General features: G+C 51.7%; 1 protein-coding gene across 1 annotated transcript in view; it reads right to left on the bottom strand.

Moving 5' to 3' along the window:
- Sh3bp4 (SH3 domain binding protein 4) overlaps window positions 1-20,013 on the bottom strand; it is an 80,641-nt gene that overhangs the window by 13,361 nt on the left and 47,267 nt on the right. The window contains exon 3 of the mRNA XM_028876306.2: window positions 3,508-3,752. Coding sequence (XP_028732139.1) covers window positions 3,508-3,625 — 118 coding nt within the window. The 5' untranslated portion in view covers window positions 3,626-3,752. The remainder of the gene's footprint in view (window positions 1-3,507; window positions 3,753-20,013) is intronic.

The raw sequence follows: 20,013 nt of genomic DNA, 5'->3' as shown, positions 1-20,013 counted from the left end.
GAATGTAAGGAGAGAGCATCAGGTGTCGAGTCCCAGGAGGCGTCCTCCTTGTGCCTGAGGCTAATGTAGCCGGAGACAGGGGACTCACGCAGTTGGGCTTCAGTCCACTTAGCTCATACCTGCTGCCTTTCCCTACGACTCCTCACGCATCGTCAAACCTGCCTAGGAACATTCAAGTTTAGCCTTGAAGTTGGGGTCTTCACTTCCTTTCAAAAGGCTCCCGTGTCATGACGGCATACATGCGATCAGCCTGTGTGCATTCTGCTTGTTAATCTGTCTTTGTTAAAGAGGCCACATCTGCAAGGGTGGAAGTCTTCACCCCTGAGAGATATGGTAAGTGCCACAGGAGCCTGGCACACAGTAAATGGGCAGGGGATGCTCATGAGCTGACAGTCACACGTTGGGACTAGAACCACCGAACCACGGAGCTGGCCGACGCCTCGCAATTCCCCCGCCTGTGCCCTTCTGCCACCAAATCACAACAGTGACAAGGCCTCTGACGCCTAAGCAAAGGGGGGGTGGGGTTCGGCTCACAGTTTGAGGGAAGCATGGCAGCGATCGCAGGGCTAGCAGAGTGTGAGGAGGCTGGTCTGCCACCAGGAAGCAGGGAGAGGCGAATGCTGAGGCTGGACTGGCTTCCTCCTTTTCTCCTGCTTATCCAGTCCCTGGGACGGGGCTCCTCACATCTAACTCGATTAACCCAGTCTGGGCACTGCCTCCCTGGCTAAATCTGTCTCCCAGGTTGAGTCTTGGCTCTGTCAAGCTGAAAATATTAACCACCACACAAATCCTGCCACTGGAAGGACGGGAATGAATAAAGACGCGGCAGGGACAGGCGAGCAGGACAGGAGTGCACTGTTCCACATGAAGACGTGAAATCATCAGGCTGAAGAGCCCCCGCCCCCGGGGAAACAATAACTGCATGACCCTGGGTGGCCACGCTGAGAGATGCCACAGGACGAGAAGGGTATGAGCCAGAGACGGCTAGGCCCTAGCAAGGCCCGTCTGCCCCTGTTCTTCCTAACGTCTGGCGGTTTCCCCTCTCCCTGAGGGGTGGGGCAAGGCTGCTCTGGACAAGTGTCTGAATTCCCACACTGACTAGAAGCAGGGACTCAGGGATCTTAGGTGGGACTGTTGGCGTTCTGGCCGGCTCAGAGCTTTCCCTGGCCATCTGGGAGGAAGTCTTTCCTAGATGTGCCAAGGAGGGGTGGAGACAGGAGAGCAGGTCACACTGTGCTTCTGAGGACTCGTCCTGGACCCCAAGAAGCTCTGGAGGAAAAGTGGGGAAAGGAAAGGTGAGCCGGGCAGGGTTAGAGGTCACAGAAGCCCTGCTCCCCCACCTCTGTGGCCAGCATGTCCTCTAGTCACAGAACACACATTTTCTTCCCTGATGCATATACAAAAATAAAAGACAAAACCAAATAACCACAAAAAGAAACCCCTCAAACCAAAACCAAGTGAAAATTAAATAGCGTGTGCCAGCATTAAAACCTTGTCGAAATCCCTCCAAAGTTATTTGCTGTTGTGTTCCCTTCAAATAATTAATTCCTGTACAGCAATATTTTCAGCTTTAAAAAAAGCCAAAGCACTGAAGGATGATTTGTATACAGTCTGAAACACATCCACACAAATTATCATTTTAGGTTCACAAGGCTGAAGAATAAGAACGGTTTTTTTTTTTTTTGGTTTTTCGAGACAGGGTTTCTCTGTGTAGCTTTGCGCCTTTCCTGGAACTCACTTGGTAGCCCAGGCTGGCCTCGAACTCACAGAGATCCGCCTGGCTCTGCCTCCCGAGTGCTGGGATTAAAGGCGTGCGCCACCACCGCCCGGCTAAGAACGGTTTTACTTAACATTCTGAGCACCCTTCTTCGAGGAGACGAAGATTTATTTCACTTGAAGATCTGCCTCCTCCAAGGGGCAGCAGTGTTCCATCCCTTGGGGATCCACCATGGTGGAGTGTGTCATCAATTCCCTTCAGGAGGACAAGTCTACATCATCTCCTCAACTGGTGACACCAAGCACGGGGAGGGAACAAGAGGGGGTGGGGACAGAGATCTACCTCACCAAATCTTCACCGAATCTGCTCCTAATGAGATATGGGGAGTTCTGTCCAGACTGACAACCACCTTGGTTAGAACAAAAAGAAAAATATTCCCTGGGTGTTTGCAACCTCAGGGTTCTGAATAGTACATTTGCTATCCCCTGGCTTAAGACTCTGTGCAGGCAGAAGAAGAGTCTGCAGTGGGGGTTGGGACGAGACCCACGTGCCCTCTGATGATGCACAGTCAGAACACCGAGTGTGATGCTGCCGGCCGGGGCAGTCCAGCACCCAGGGATCACCTGTGCAGACCAGACTGAGACTCCTCAGTCCTGCGTGACTCTGGATTCTCAGACGCCCTCTCTGAACCACACTGGCTCTGCACGCTCTTCAAGCTCGTTTGCTTTCGGGTCATTACTGTTATTTTTAAGCACTCAGTTCTCATGTCTGTGTTTTGAGCACAAACCACGCAGGTTCTGCTCACCTCTTCCACCCCCCACCCCCCACCTCCCAGCCCCACAAAGCTAGAAATAAGAACATGTTGCCCATTATCCGACTGGAAAAAAAAAGTTCTGTTATTTATAGCAATACCCACTAACTCTGTTGCTATAACACCTTCCAGTTCGTTCCCTTTCTTTCAAAGAACACGTGTAATGGAGCCCAGGGCATAAGCCAGGGCTGGGGAGCAGGTGACTGATACAAAGGAAGAAGACTCGGGGCCTGTGGCTTCAGTCCAGCATCACTTAGTTCTGAGTTTGCCAAGGGAGAAGGAACAGAGATAAAGTTGTGAGTGCCCAGCCTGAGAGGGGACAAGGAGTGAATTCAGAGTAGGCTGTCACTGTTATCTCCAAGGACGTGCGTGCGTGCGCGCGCGTGCGTGCGTGCGTGCGTGCGTGTGCGTGTGTGTGTGTGTGTGACACCAGCAGTGAACTGCCAATGCTATAAGAAGGCTGACCGCAGCGACACAGCGGACCATGATGCACCCCAAGGCACAAGTGACTAGCTTTGGTCCAGCAAGGTCTGAGTAGATTTTCAGGAATCAAGTGGCATCCTGGTTTCCATGTGTGTATCTGAAAGATAGGTTTGCTCACCAGCCTGATTCTGTGAGCTAGCCAGCCAGCCTGGTGCACGTGGTAAGTTCCAGGTTCAGGAAGATACCCTGTCTCAAAAACCAAGGTGGGTGGCAGCTGAGTGTCATGTGGCCTCCAAGTGAACTTGCGTCCATGTGTACCCCGACCCATGTGCATCCCTGCCCCTATAAATTAGTATGTGCATGGGTACGCACACAACCTTCTTCCTATACACCCAAAATCCAGATAAATGACATTGTTTCGGGGAGGAACCAATAGCACGGTAAGGATTGGAGGGCCGGATACAAAACTGGCTGCCCGTACACCCAAGAAGCTCCAGGGTTAGGGAGACATCAATATCCCACTGTCCCCTCAGCCAGGGATTGGCTAGGATCTTACCTTTGACATCATTAAAGCTTGTCTCTGAGAAGCCCTCGCTCAGGTCAATCAGAGTCCCCTCTGACTTGCACCGAGGGAGGCCACTGGAGTTGGCCGCCCGGATGCGCTGGGCCGCCATGTTGAAACTGTTGGGTGGATGAGGCCCTATGGTCTCATGTCTTCTCCCCCAGTTCCAGCAGGGACAGCAGCTGCTGTCTCATACAGTCACGCTGCACGGGAGGGTCAACTTGGCAGTGTGCTTCTTCCTGGACAGAGAGAAGAAATAATTTCCTCAGAGCAAGTGGAGCATGGCTTTGAGGGCAATCTTACAGGAGGAGGGAATCCTCTTTCTTCCAGATCATCCCAGGGAAGAGAGGAGCAATTCATTGCTCTGGCTTGGGGGCAGAAGCGGCATGCTGCCCGGACTCTGTGCCCAGCGAGCACGCAGAGACGCTCTTCCTAGGGCACAATGGGGTCTGTGAAATGTGTCCCAGCACCTGGATGGCTATTCAGTGCAGTCAGAGAGGACAGCCTGGGTCTGTGGAGCACACTGCCACTTCCAGGACTCAGGAAGAAAACGGCCTCTGTCTGCCCAGAGTGGGGGACAGACCACTGCGGGAGGGGCAACTGTGGGAGGCTTGGCAGAGGCAACAGTGAGCCAGGGGCACCGTTTGTTCTCGAGGCCTTTCCAGGGTGGCTTGGGGGGCTGCTCCCCACCTGTGCATATCCATAGTCCCCACTGGACCGCGAACAGACATCATAAACCAGCCCTCGGGGGCCACCAGGGATTTGATGTAATCCATGTGAAATTGGGCCCACTACTGAACTGCTAGAACTAGGCAGGTGTGGAGGACGTTACTGTGAATGAGGTTTGCTCTGCGTGGGGAGGGAGAGAGAGGCAGGGCTTAAGCACCTGTGGCGAGATGGGGGTGGGTGTCATTGGTTTGGAGCAGACCCCAACCCGGGACTGACGGACAAGAACTAGCAACAGCGAAGCGTTGCTTTCAGTGTGTGAATTTCGCAGCTTCTCAAGTAGAAACCAATAGACACTGCCTCCGCTGGTCGCCATCAGCCACAGCTGGCCTACCATACTGGAAGAGGAGATAGCCAGATTTCATCCCCACACAACTGGGCTCTTATAACATGACCTGAGTTCCTTATGGCTCAACACTCCATCTAGAACATGAGTGGGAATGTGGCCTCTGACGCAGGTGTGTGAGGTCCTCACACCACTCTCTATGAGAGGGCGGTACCTCATGCTCACTAGCCGCAGGTTCTGCATCCCCAGCTCAAAGGTCCCATGCAGTAAACGAGCAGGCTCCGCACCTATCTCCTGACGACAACCTGAATCCTATGCAGCCCTAGTGTTTGTGTCTGTCACCTGGGGTTAAAACCCCATTAACTAGACTTGATTTTTTTCTTTTTAAGGCATATGCATGATGCTTCACATGGAATGAGCTAGAACATGAGGAGAGGTTTCCATGAACAACAGTTATCACCACCAAGCATCAGAGGCCAGTCCCAGCTCCAGTGACCAGTGCGCAGAGGTCCAAGAAAGGCTTCCGCCTTCCTACCCACTCACCTTAAGACTCCAGAGGATCACTCTCTACAAGCTCTATACGGCAACGACTCTGTCATTTATGGACACTGGGAGAATCATGGCAGAGCAAACACAGGCTTGAGAGTGGAAGGGGGAATTCCACTCCGGGCATGGTTTGGAGCCCATACATAACCTGAGCTTGTGGGGTGGGGTGGGGTGTGGGGTGTGGGGTTTCCAACCGCGCAACGCCAAGTGTGCCCTGAGACTCTAAGGCTGGGGTGCCCAAGGCCAGGCAGCAGACTGTGCAGCCAATGTGGAAGGGAAGGTGAGATCCAGGGATGTCTACTGGCTGTGACAGCTGATGGCAGACTTGACTTGTCCGGTAGATGCTGGTGCTGCCCAGAGCTGCTCTGGGGACCCCATGCAAAGGAAGGGTCTGCTTTGGTTCTCCATCTGCTCTGGGGACACAGCTATTTACCACTGTGCCTGCCTTCCTCTTGTGTCTAACATGTCCCTCCAACAACAGAAATGAATCGGTCACCTCTGCCATCCCTCCCCGCTTACTCCTTCAAGGAAGGCGTCTGATGGACTGTTCCACTCTTAGCCACGAGGACTTTATAGAGGGTTGAAGAGCCAAAGCCCAAAAGGCATGAAAAGGGGGCATTAGTGCTGAGCTCTGAGGCAACCTCTTGGCTTTGGAAAGCTATGGGCAGAGCCTTGTCCAGGCTTCCACGTAAACGGCCTGGGATGTGGTGGATCACAGGAGCTGGAGTTCAGTACTGTAACAGGGGTAGGTCCTGGAGTGCCTAGTGAGTGGGGACTGGGGCTGGACGGGTCAGTTACATCTTTCCCCGAGGACTTTGGGGTTTGAATGAGAAATGTCTCCCATAGGCTCCGGTACATGAATACTTGGTCCTCAGTCGGCGGCCATGTTTGGGGAGTTTTAGGTGGTGCAGTTTTGCCGGAGGAGTACATCAATCACCAAGGGTGGGTCTGAGATTAAAAGGATCACGATACATCCGGGTCACTCTCTGCCTCTGTGCTTCTGGTTCAGTGTGTGAGCACCTGCTACCGTGCCTGATGCTCACTGTCCTGCCTCCCTGCCGTGATGAACTCTCATCCCTCTGGAACCGTAAGTCCAAATACATCATTCCTTCCATTTGCTGCTTTGGGTTGTGGTGTTTTATCAGTCACAGAAAAGTAACTAATACTCCTGGCTGGGAACCATCGCGTGATGTAGTTGAGAAAAACACTGTTTCCTTTGAGAATGGTTACTGGGGGGTTAGGAAAGCTGGGTGCTGCTGGCCAGGTGCAGGGGCAGATGACAATATTGAGGGATCAGCCGAATGACTTCTCCTCCCCCAAAATCTTCAACAGAGGGCCAACTCACACAGAGGTACTGGGATATTTCTAAGTGGGCAGCTTTATCGGGGCGGGCCAGGGGTGGACACCGGTGCGTACCATCTGCAGGACTGAGGCTCTGCAGCTTCCCCAAAATCACCACAAAGGACTCAGAGGTCCGTGGGGAACACAAGCCATCAATATAGAAAGGTGGTCCCGGACCCTCTCATGACCACGAGACCTGGGGTCAGATCCGGGCCTCAGGAGTGGGCACAGAATTAATTCTAAGAAGATGAAACACAGTTGTCTCTTATGGAGGGGACAAAGCTAGTGCCCTGAGCCAGGGGAGGGGCAAATGGGGTGGCAGGGTTACACAGAGACCAGCAGGATAAATAAGGACACCCTCAGAGGCGACATTCAAGAGACAAGTAAGTCACCACCTATGGATGCTCCATCGCTCTGTGCCCGGTGCCCCGCACTCTGTACCCTCACCCAGAAGGCTTCCCCTTACCTGGGCCTCTCACTGGCCTGGCCTGACCCTCCAACTCTGCTGACAAGGCACGGGTACCAACCCCCAGGCTCTCAGTCACCTTGTGGAAACCACTGGTCTCCGGAGGCCGTGTGACAGCCTCGAGGCTGGCCCTTTCTTCCCGAACCTCGCAGCCAGTGCTGTGAGCTCACCGATTCTTCCACTATCGGCTGGTGAGCGCCTCGTTTTCTCCAAGGTCACACCACCTCGTTCCCTCGAACCGCTGGGGGTTATTTCTAGTCTCTAAGGAGGCCAAGTCAGCTTTCCCAGCCCCGCGTGTGTGCGGAGCCCTCGTGGCTGAGCTCTGCTTCACCTCCAGGTGCGTGGCCCGTCTCCCTCTGCTGCGTGCCCGCCCGTCCCGACGACGACTACATTTGCACTGCTGATTTTCAGGCTTGCCTAGAGCTGCAATTTCATTTTTCATTCCAGGCCCAAATGAAAACCATGAAGGTTCAGCTGGGCTTCCGAGAAGCCAGGCTTCTCAGCATCCCCTCCCTCTTGGCTCCACCCACTTCCCGGGGTTCTTCTAGTTCTAGGTGACTCATGGGCTCTAGCTCTCATCAGATCAACTCGGTTAACCAATGTCTCCAGAACGCTCATCCCCAGTTACTACCATGTTTTTGAACTGTTTATTGCACTCTGGGTCCCTCAAGGCTCAGGTGGACACGGCTAGGCTCCCATTCAATACCCACCCATCTTGGATACAGAACCACAAAGGTGCCAGGGTTTCCTGGGTCTAAATCCAACCCAACACCTCCCCTCCCACCCCCCACCCCCCGACACACACAAACACAGAGTGAGTGTGAGAGAGAGAGAGAGGCAGGCAGCTCCATTCAACCAGCCAAACATCCAGAGGGCCCCCTATATCCCTTAATCACTCACTCACTCACTCACACACTCACTCACTCACTCACACACACACTCACGTGCACACACACACACACACACACACACACATACATACACCCCTCCACCATCAGAGTCACCTCCACCTGACCTTTCTTCAGCACAGGCACATCACCTCAGCTCAGCTCAATTACAGAAATTGGCGCCTTCCCGCCAGGCTGCTCGCATCCTGTAGTCCACACCTCAATCAGCAGTGGGAGGCTGCCAGGCCTCTCCACCCACCCTTCTGCACTCTCGGGAGTGTTTACACTACCTCCAGGCACTGTACTACCCGCCCTGCTGTCTCTCGGGTCAGTTTCCTGTATGTCTTGCTCTCCTCCCATCTGCCTCCACAGTCCTTCCCACAACAGGACCCAGCACGCCAGCATGTGCTGTTTTGGTGGGTGGCCTGGAGGGTTCTCCCAGGCATTCACTAGACTCTATCCCCCCCATCCACCCACCCACCCACGCATCCATCCACCCACCCACCCACGCACCCACCCACTCATGTATAACATCCGATGCATAGCAAGAGGGACATCTTCACCGCACACGCGTCCTGGACTTTTCTCATCACCACTAAAGTTCTACTCTCTCATAGCAAGATGCCCATGGAACATAAGCTTACTCAGCCTCTTCCTGTTCCTGCTGTGCAAGAAGGCAGGAAGTTAGGGATTTCTGAGATGATGGGTCAGAGGTATTTGATAGGTATCCTGAATGATCTTTCTAGAGCCCACAGGCTGCTGTGATTTGATGACACACAGCATGTTGAACTTGGGGAACCCACCTGTTCCACCCTGTACCACCCTGTTGACTTTCCCCCTAAACACTGGCAGACTGCCTGGGTGGGCACCTCAGACGTACTCAGGCAACCAGGCTGAGCAAAAGAAGACATCTACATTTCTCCAAGGAAAGAGGCCTCCGTTTCCCAGGCTCCCAGCCATCCTTCTCCAGGGCAGCCTGCGGCTGCCTACCCTCTAGGTGAGTCTCAGGACACTGAGAGGGGCAGGCGGTGATTGGGCAAGGAGGCACCCACCCCTTGGTGAGTCTCACTCCTAAAAGAGTTTTCCTTTTCTGTGTGTCAAGGCTGACTTGTTCAGAGACAAGACCCCGGGAGCTGGGAGGTTGGCGAGCACTCTGCACAGACAGACCCGCTGACAGATGCCGCTGACAGCCTCAGGCGCTCGCTGCCCTCCTGCTGCTGCCAGCCTACTTCCCTGCACCTCCCAGTCACGGGATTAGCATGTGGCGTTCTTTCTGCCAACACCCTGCCTCCAGGAACAATGAAACAACCCAATCCAGAAAAAGGCACCAAGATGGGGAGTGTCTTGGGTTCATAGAACTGTGTGTGACTTGGACAGGAACCAGGAGTCGAAGAGAGAGGGAGCCAAGGCCAGAGGAGACCAGGGCGTGAATGCTAGCGGCACCTCCCTTACCAATTCCGGCTGGATTGAGGCGACCCACCTTTGACATCTAGCCGCAGTCTGTGGAGTACTGGGCTGGTTTTATCTATTTCTTCCAGGTTTAAACAACAACAAACGTGAGAGTTCTGACCTGTCCCTGTGACTCCCATCCCCAGCCTCCATACAAAGGTCTCATTGGCCCCGGTTCTGGTTTCCCCCAAGAAACAGTTGTACTGGGAGGTCGCTTGGTTTCCTAGGAGTCACCCTGAGGCTAGAAGACTACTACGGCCTTAGTACCCTAGCAGCTGAACTCACAAGGAAGGCAAGCCATGGGAATTTGCCTGCAAGCCTGGAGCAGACTGGCCTAGGCACTGTCCCAAGTAGAGACAGCACGGCTCCAAGGAAGGCTTCCGATGGCAGCAGGTGAGGAGAACATACTCAAGACGTCTCCTCCTGACTCCGGAGGGGGTCGGCTCTGCCCAGGAGGATGGAAACTCTGCCCACAGCTTGGCAGACAGGCTTCTGTTCCCACCTGCTACTTGTAGATAAAGCAAAGCGCTGCTCTGTGGCTTCCAACGGGGATCCGAGGATTGGACTCCTGTGCCGGCGCCTGTGTGCTGTGTTTTAGGAACACGTGAGTCAGTGCCGTAGACAGCAGCTCCAGGAAGCCTGCGCTCTGCCACTGAGGGAGTGGGGACGGGACGAAAGAGCGAGGCACGTACGCCAAACAGACTCTGTCTCAAGATCTAAAGATGGGATGTCCTTCTCGTGTCCTCCTCAACCATGGCACAAAGTCACCACAGTAGACACCACTCAGCATCAGCTTCTAGAAAAAAGGGTCCTAAGACTCAGAGGAGAACTGTGTCCCTTGGGGATGAGGTAGTAACTTGAAAACACTCAAGGACTGTAGTTAGCTGTTTTTACTCTTTTACTTTCTTAGCTCTTTGGGGGGCCTGCCAACCAGCTCCCAAATAAATCACACATGGAGACTTAATTCTTACTTATAAATGCCTGGCCTTAGCTTGGCTTGTTTCTTACCAGCTTTTCTTAAATTACCCCATCTACCTTTTGCCTCTGGGCTTTTACCTTCCTCTATTTCTTTCTTTCTTACTTAGTTGCTGGTTGTGTGGCTGGCCCCTGGAGTCCTCTTCTCTTCTTCCTCTTCTCGTTCCTTGATCCTTTTTTTCCCAGGTTTCTCCCCCTATTTATTCTCTCTGCCTGGTAGCCCCACTTATCCTTTCTCTTGCCTTGCTATTGGCCATTCAGCCCTTTATTAGACCAATCAGGTGTTTTAGACAGGGACAGTAACACAGCTTCACAGAGTTAAACAAATGCAACACAAAAGAATACAACACATCTTTGCACCATTAAACAACTATTCCACAGCATAAACATATGTAACACATCTTAAAATAACATTTCACAGCAAAGGATCACTCCTGCAATGCTGTAGGATTCACCAGAGACTTGAAGGGGAGCCCAGGGACCAGTGACAGCTGGGAAGTCTTGCTTGCTCACAGCAATGGAGACCAAGCAGGCAAGAATGAGCTGGGTCAGTGACAAAAATACAGAAAATTGAGTTGGGAGAGCAGAGGGCTGTGGTAGGGATCAAGAGTGCTTTCTAGTCACATTGATTGTTCTACAGTGGACAGAGCACTCCCTGTGCCCCATGCTGCTGAAAACCTCAGAGTTTGGAGCCCAGCCAATGAGAGTACGGCAATGCCTGTCACCTACAACCTCAGAGCCACTCATCATAACCAAGTCTGTGGTCTGCTCTACTGTGCCACTCGGGAGACCAAGCCGGAGTGTGGTGTAGCTGATGGCAGACGGGGGATGAGGAAGACTGCGTATACTTCCAAGCTCTGATCTCCATTCAGTGACAAGAAAGAAAAGGCACAATTATCTCTGAAATGTGGCTACAGCATCCAGAAAGAAAGAGGTTCATTCATCTAACTTGAGTCCAGACTCCATCGGACACATGACTGAAGACCGCAAGCCAGCAGGATGTATGATTTCCAACACTAGTCACATACTGGAAAACAAGCGAAAAGCCAATCAATGAGCCAACCAAACAAACGAAATAGCTAGATCGAAGACATTGGGAGGCTGAGTCAGGATTTCAAGTCCAAGGTTGACCTCAGCCTTTTTTGCTGCAAAAACAAACAAACAAAAAAATCAGATAGCCCACCCCACGTGTGTAATTTAAATACATCGACCCACTTGAGCTAGAGGAGTGGCTCAGTGGTTAAGAGAGCTTGCTGCTCTAGCAGAGGACCCGGGTTCAGTTCACCTATAAGCACCTGTAATGTCAGCTTCAACCTGTAACACCTCCTTCAGGCCTCTGTGGGCAACCACACACATGTGGTATTCTCTCACAGACCACGCACATACACATAAATAAAATTTTTTTTAAAAAAATGTTAAAATTAAAAACAAAACAAAAACAAAAACCCACCCAACAGCTGGCTTTGTTTTAAGGACACTTTCTGAGTCTACCCAGGCAGACTGAAAGCATCTTTTCTACTACCCCCTGGTCGTGGGATTCTTAGGACAGTCTTAGACATTACTCTTGAAAGCTCAGGAATGGCCAGTCTGTTCACTCCACAAGTGAGGGAGTCCAGGCTCGGCCATATTGGAAAGGATGTCCCTGAAGCTAACGGCAGCTACTTTAAGCAGCCCTCAGTCTCCTGCATGTCTTCAAGAGTGGTCCACATGAGCCATGTTTGAGACTCAGGTTCAGGATAGACATTTAATTCCAGGGACAAAGCAGAAGTCACTACAACCCAAGCAGATTCACAGCAGCCCCTTACAGGGCAGACAGCAGAGTTGTGCCCACCAAACAGAGTATGAGAACCATCCAACATGGGCCACACTGCCCAGTGCTTAACAGCATGCCCACTAAGATGCTGCTCCGGCAAGGTGAGAGAATGCCCAAGGGCTCCCTCCTTAGCCTCAGTTATTCCTAGAATAGTGTCCTGGCCAGAAGGCCTCCAGCCAACATGTCACCTACCAGCTTTACTAAGTAGCTAATACCGAGCTAGGTCTCTATGCCTGAATTTACAGCACCAGGGAGGCCGAGGCAGGAGAATTACCTCAAGTGCAGAGGTCAGCCTGTGATACAGAGTCAGACCCTGTCTGAGAAAGACATTTAAAATTCCTGGGATGAAAGCACATTTCTTTCCTGGAGAACAAGTGCCCATGAATCACTGACCAGATAGCTAGAGCAATGAACCAATCAGAAACAGCTTTGCCAAGGCTTACTGGGGGAAACTGAGGAGCACAGAGCTCTTGTCCCTCCAGACATTCTACTGTTCTTCCTGCCTATCTGTCCTCAGGACAAAATGTCCATGATACCGTGGAAACAGAACTAGGGGGTAGCATATCTCTTTAAAGGCACCCTTAGCCTGCATCTCCTTAGGATTGCTCAAAGAACAGAAAATCCATACAATGGATTTGGAAATAAACCAAATCAGTAAATTTAATGGTAAGATCCTAATCCACTTCATTTTCAGAGGCGTACATTTGACAGAAAAGGAAAATGTTGACCTCTGGCAGTAAGGGACCTTTTCCTTTTACAATGTTAAATGTCCCTGTTTTCTTATTTTTGATCATTTAAAGACACACTTTATTAAGTCCCATTCCCAGCCGCTTTATCAAGCCTTGGCTTCTGCAGGCCTTCGGTAACTTGGCTAAGCCACTCTCTCAGCAGAGAGGACTGCAGTCTGACCAGTGAGTGGGCCCACGACATTTCAAACTCTCCTGACACGTGTGGAAGGAGCTGAGCCCAGTGGCGGGAACCTGAGGTACCCAATTCCGACCCTGTGACCAGGGGTGAGTCAGTATGACATTTTGTTTACACTCCCTTTTCCTTGCAGACCCACTACTCAGATGGCGGGGCTCCCTGAGAGAAGAGGGCAAGGTTAAAGCCAACGCTGAGAAAAGTGTCAGAAATAAGCCAGGCTGACCAAGCCCACAGTCTGCAGAGGCCTGGCTCTCGTGGCCGTGAGCCTTCCACTCACCTCCAACTCCTGCAGTGCCCCCGACAACTAATCTTACTGCATTCTGAATTATTTTCTTTGTGTGTGTGTGTGTGTGTGTGTGTGTGTGTGTGTGTGTGTGTGTGTGTGTGTTACAGGATCCCATTCTGTAGCCCAGGCTGTTCTTGAACACATGGTCATCCTCCTGCCTCCACTTCCCTATTGCTGGGATGACAGTTGTGTACCAGCACACCCGGCTTCTAAACAATTTCCTTAGGACAATTTTCTAGATAAGAACAACGAAGACTTGCTTCGCTGGAAGGTTCTGGAAATTCAACCTCTCAACGGCAGTGGGAGTTCATTTCTTGCCCTTCTGCAGCAGTTGAAGAGACACTGACTTACTAAGTAGGAACAGAATATTCAAGTTTGAGCCACTTTCCTTCACCACCCCCCAGAACTCAGTGTCACGACCTGTGACAGTGGCATCTGGTGACACTATAACATCAGGTTTCTGTCACTGTTCTGCTTGAACAGTGACAGGTTAGTCTTATATGTCTCAGAACAGACCCTGTCATGTGGCAGCCTCCCCTTTCTAAGATTTATTTATGTGTGTGTTTGCACATATGTATGTATGTATGTGCATCCCATGCATGCAGTACCTGAGGAATCCAGAAGAGGGTGTCAGATACTCAGAACTGGAATTACAGAGATCTGCCACATGGGGCTGTGAACTGAACCCAGGTCCTCTGTAAGAACAGCCTCTTAGCCATCTCTCTGAGCCTATTTCCCGCCCCGAGGGCTCTCTCACAATCCTTTGCTCAGTCTGTTGCCCGATATCTCTCCCACTCTCCCTCCTGCTCACTCGCGCTTCACCCGTTGGCTGGCTTGAAGTCTGAATTATGCAAACATATCAATCTTTCCCTGGATGCACTGCACGGCCCCTCTTAATGAAAAATTTGATGAGCACTTCCATCTACTTCCCTTTACTTAAAAAATTGGTTTGTGTACTGACATTAATGTACAAAGAATTTATTTTGCTTCTCGGTGAGGAATGTCACAAAATTAATTAGCAAAGAACTGAGTAATTACTTCTACATGGTGTTCCTGAACAACATGTCCCCTACTGACTAATCCAATGTCACCGTCACACACTTTAATGCACACAGACATGAAGGTCTGCACTGGAGCCCTTCTGTGTCAGCAGCCTGCCAATTTTTGTGATAATTCCCTCTGATGTAATTGTGACGGCACTTCCAGGGGCCATCCTCCTGCAAAATCCTATGTTTGTTTTTTTAAACCTATTTTTTCCTCCTATGAACTTCAGAATAATTTAATAAAATGTTTCTTTACCACTTAATTCCCTCAAAAAGAGAAACCCAGTAGGATTTGCTTGACATTACACTGATGAGAACTAACATCTTTCTGTATTTCATCTTTTCATCTAAAGGTGCAGTGGGTCTCCATTTATTTAATTTTCTGTAAAGGGGCAGAGAATAAATTGAACTTTGGGGACCACATATTGTTACAAAGACTCAATTCTGCTCTTTGGGTCCAAAAAGAATCACAAACAACACAAAGCAAACATCTGTGATTCTGTTCCAATAAAGTCTTATTACTAATACATACACGGCAGGCCATAGTTTGTTCTCTGCTAAAGTCAGGCTTCAGAGCCTGGTACTCACCAGACATCAGTCCCTGGCTGGGTGTGTTAAAGGGTCCAGAAATCACGGCCAGCCTTGCCTGAACAGCAAGTCTGGGGCTAGCCTGAGCTACACGAGACCTGTCCAGAAAACATCTCAGGAACAGTTTAAACTGGGTTCTGGTGTGTTTGCCACTGTTGAGTACAGTTTTTTCTCTTGTATATTCTGGGGGGTGTTTCTGGAAAGTCACTGACTTCTATATCTACCCACTTTAAATGCATTAGCCGAAACCCTGCTTTAGAGAAACCGGTGTACAGGAGCAACTTGTGCAGACCCAGGCTCGGTGCCCTGGCCTGCCCGCCTGTCCCGAATGGCATGGCCACCCTCCCTTTATTTCCTCATCCATCACAGTCAGCCTCTTCCCAGGCACACTGATTCACCCCAGCTTTCTCTCTCATAGTCTAGTCAATAACCGATTTAAAATGTTACATTTGAAGCTGGGGGTGGTGACTCATGAATGTAACGCTAGCACTTGGGAGATGAGGCAGGGCAAGTGTGTTATCAGCTGGGGTTACACGGTGAGTTCCCGTTTCCCTGTCCCAAAGCCCAGCGCAAACAAACAAAATATATGCATATACGGGTATCATGCCCCACATTTCTAAACAGAAACTTTAATTTGCCATTCTTTCTTTTAAAAATTCCCTTGGGGCTGCAGAAATGACTTAGAGTTGAGGAGTGCTCACCGCTCTTCCAGAGAACGTGGGTTTGGGTGTGGTTTGGCTCCCAGGGCCCACGTGGCAGCTCACAATCAGCTGTGACTCTAGCTTTAAAGGCTGTGTTGCCTTCTCTGGCCTCCACGGACACTGCACACACATGGTGCACATATACACACACAGGCCCATACTTACATATTAAAACAACGGCAAAACCAAAAACTGAGACTCTCATTCTTAGGGCCAGGAGATGTCTCACTGGACAACCTGAGATTGATCCCGGGTTCACAGGGTAAAGGACGGAGGCAACTCCGGCACCGTGTCCTCTGACCCCCAGGAGTAATGTGTTGTTGAACACTGGATGAGTGGAGGAGGGGCAGGGCTGACCTCCTTCTAACACTAAATCTTTAGACTCAGGGCAGCCCCTCTTCCCTAGGGAGAAGGGATGCAACCTGGGAACTCGGGCCTCAGACTGCTCACCTGGAACACAATCCTGCAGGATGTGATTCCCGGCACACTTGGGGACCAGCCTCTTCGTACTGGCAACAGTAGGTCTGGGAGGGGTGACAGTAAGTTCTGCCCTGCCTGCCAGCAGCGCCACGGGCTCCAACAATTCCCCGCGTTCCTCCCTGTCCGGGGCCTCAGATACAGCCCTGGTCAGGCTGCAACCTCCACCTGACCTGCTTTCTATCGGTCCCTGATCCTGACAAAGTACCCGGCTCTACCTGGCCTCACAGTGGGGACCTCTCATCTGCTCTCTCTCAGCCAATTCCCTGTCTCACTTCGAAACCAGTCTCCTTTGAGCACAGAGACACCTCGCTGTGCTTTTAACAGAGACGCTACCCCTTCCCCACCCGGCCACAACACCCCTGCACTCCTTGGAGACCGCTACCCCTCCCCACCCGGCCACAACACCCCTGCTCTCCTTGGTGCAGTTTAACTTCTTTCTGCCCCGGGAACTATGCACTTGCAGTTCCCTCTGGCAGGCAAGCTCTGCCTCACACAAACTCACTCGCCTCAGTTTCTGTGTATGAACCTCAATTCGACGCTCATCTAGGAAGATCCCTCAACCTCCCGCCAAGGCAGCTGCGCTCACTCCACTTGGGTGTTTCCTTTCTATCACCTTCGTCAGTCTGGCTTGTTTCCTAGCTCCCCCAGAGTGCTTGGAGCAACCCCTGCTCCTGATGCCCCTGCCTCCCAGAACGGTGCCGAGTTACCCGCCACTCAAGAGAACAAGCTAACGAAGGTGGGGGCGGGGGGCGGGGAACGACAACATGCAGTCCGGTGCCGAGAACAAGCTATAACCTCCAGGTTCCTCCACCTGAAGACAGTGCCCTACCCCCAACCTGGGGACTCCAGAGCCTCGAGGTACTCTGTGGTAGAAACTTGGAAAGGTACCCGAGCCACTCCCATTAAGAGCATGGCTCACAAACCCCAGGAGCTTTTCCTTGCCAAGACCATGAGAGGTTGGAGGAGGAAATTCTTGTCAAGTGACAGTTCAGGGCGAGCAACAGGCTCTGGAAGTGTCCCCACCAGTCCAGAGGAGGAACCTGGGAGGTTGTAGCTCCTTCTCTGACAGAATCAGGAGGGCGCGGGACTGCATGTTGTCGATTCTGCATTCCCACCCTTACTCCTAGACGCACACCTTGTTCCTGAAAGCCCCCACGGCCTCTTGTGGCACACCCTCACTGCACGGTTATCTTTTATCCACTCCCATCTCTACCCCTAGGGTTTGGTACCAAAGCATCCAGACAGCTTGATGCAGACGGCCTGAGTTTTCTCTCCCCCTTTCCCACGTGAGATACGTTAAGAATTTAGATGTCGGCTATCTTATCTAAGATGGTCTGTATTTCCTTCTTGTGCATTTTATCCAAAGGAGGAAAGAGAGGGCCACAGAAGTGGGATCCGGGTGACTGTCATTTCTCTGTGTCCCCCAAGTCCACATCCTTGTGCTCTACTCTAGGAAGAGGCCCATGTGCCGCTCCCCAGAATCACAAGTGCTTTTTGTGGTCCTGCTGAAATGGCAATGGCTGCTGGGGGGCTGCGGACAGGCCAGCCTTGGCCCCACAAGGTCTGCATCCCTCCTGGAACCTTGGGTCAGAACAAGCTGCTCCTACTCTTAGCAGGAAAACTCTCTTATCCTCACAAATGACCTTGACTTCTAAGACACAAAGCAACATCCAGGGCAAATCTTACTTCCAGCTCCCAAGACATGTCAGGGCATGTGCATTCCTCCTTACTGGCTTCCTCCCAGGCCTGCAACCTTGAGGGTCCAGGCTGCCCTGCCTTGACACGACCCCCACATTCGGGGCTTCTGCCAGGGGCTAGCCTCAGCAGCTAGGGAGCTCTGCCACACCTTTGCTCCCCACCCTCCAGATGCCAGCAATCTTCCCCCCTCACCTCTAGGTGTGAGGACACCAGTGTTGCAAAAGTAAATTCTAAGCCCGACAAGTGTCCTCAATAAAACCAGGACTGATGCTTGCCAGTGTGAGAAGCCCATGAAGCTGCCCGCCTGCATCTCCCACAGCCCTGAGCTCTGCCAAAATGACACCATGAGGTTCCCTGGTGTGGTCTCTCCTTGCAGCACTCTTCAGGAGGTCTGCCTGGGCCCAGGGACTCAGAGAGGCTCACGGGAAGTGCTGCAGCTTGAGATGGGCTTCAAATCACCCTCGCATTCCCTGGAGTACCCCAGAAAGAACCCCCAGGATGCATCACATTATTACAAACTCTGGTCAAGTTCATGCTCTTTAAGTCTTAGCTGCGTGGCCCGAGAGACAGGCAGACCCCAGTGCCCCAGGGTCTCACATGAGCCATGGGTGGAACAAGAGAAGACAGGTTCAACACCTGAAAACACAGCCTGGAGTTAAGCTCAGGCCAGGACCGTGAGCCTCTGCAGAGGGCAGGGCCCGTCAGTATGACAAAGATTATGGATGGGCCTTCTGCTTCCCCCCATGCCCAAGTGCTGTGGACTGCTTTACAGGGTACCCCCAGGTGCTGAGGACTGCTTTACAGGGTACCCCCAGGTGTTGTAGACTGCTTTACAGGGTACCCCCAGGTGCTGTGGACTGCTTTACAGGGTACCTCCAGGTGCTGTGGACTGCTTTACAGGGTACCCCCAGGTGCTGAGGACTGCTTTACAGGGTATTCCCAGGTGCTGTGGACTGCTTTACAGGGAATACCCGGGTGCTGTGGACTGCTTTACAGGGTATTCCCGGGTGCTGTGGACTGCTTTACAGGGTATCTCCAGGTGCTGAGGACTGCTTTACAGGGTATTTCCGGGTGCTGTGGACTGCTTTACAGGGTACCCCCAGGTGCTGAGGACTGCTTTACAGGGTACCTCCAGGTGCTGAGGACTGCTTTACAGGGTACCCCCAGGTGCTGAGGACTGCTTTACAGGGTACTCCCGGGTGCTGTGAACTGCTTTGCAGGGTCCTGCTACCTCCCAACGGCCTTGCCCACTGTGGTTTGAACACAAAGGATTTAAACTGACTGGGGTTTCTGGATGCTTCCATTAAACAGGCAGACTGACTTCATAAAGCATTAGTCACTTTCTAAGTGTGACCTCCTGTGGCCTTTCTGCCAGGGCAGGCTGCGTGCACTGAGGGTTTAAAGACACTCAGTGTGCCCGCCCTCTTCTTAGCTGCTTGGGATGTTTAAGAACTGGCTGAGAGGACTTCAGATTTAACAGAAACAGCAGCTCTGGCCAAAATCTAAACTCCAGAGCAAGTGTGGAAAGGCTAGCAACCGCACATTGTTCTGAGGCCTAGCACAACCTTCCTTGTGAGAACCAAGTGACGATGTCATCAGGGTGGCCCTAATCCAGTATGATGGGCAATCCTTGTTTATAAAAAAGAGGCAGATGTGGACACACACAAGGAGGAAGAGAAAAAAAATCCAGTTGAGTCAGGAAACCTCCCTCCGTGTGCCAATGATGCCACGGTACTGGAGCTGGAGATGTGGGAAGGCTCTCTTCCTCAGTTGCCAGGCAACCAACTTTGCTGGCACCGGGCTTTGAACTTCTGAGGCCTCAGGATTCAGAGAACACTCTTGTACTGGTCAAAAGCCATCATGTGCTATGACCACACGTCATGCAACATTTTGGGGTCAATGAAGGACTGCACATGTGATAGTGATCTCATAAGGGCTGGTGAGACGGCTTGGTGGTGAAGAGCACCGACTGCTCTTCCAGAGGTCCTGAGTTCAATTCCCAGCAACCACATGTGGCTCACGACCATCTGTAATGGGAACTGGTGCTCTCTTCTGATATGCAGATGTACATGCAGACAGAGCACTCATATATTAAAAAAAAATTTAAACAAAGAAAGGAAAAACATATTACCTATACATAGATGGCCTAATTCATGGACACACACTCTACCACATTCACACAAGTTGTCACACTTTGCAGAACCACCTCCTTGTTAAGCAACCTGTGCCTGGCTATTCCCTGTGCAGTTCAGGGAGCCAGCACAACCTGCTCAGGGCTAAAATCTATAACG

The sequence above is a fragment of the Peromyscus leucopus genome, chromosome 13, assembly GCF_004664715.2.
Source record: "Peromyscus leucopus breed LL Stock chromosome 13, UCI_PerLeu_2.1, whole genome shotgun sequence".
Lineage (NCBI taxonomy): Eukaryota > Metazoa > Chordata > Mammalia > Rodentia > Cricetidae > Peromyscus > Peromyscus leucopus.
Note: the sequence above shows the minus strand (reverse complement) of the source record. Positions and strands in the feature narration are given on the sequence as shown.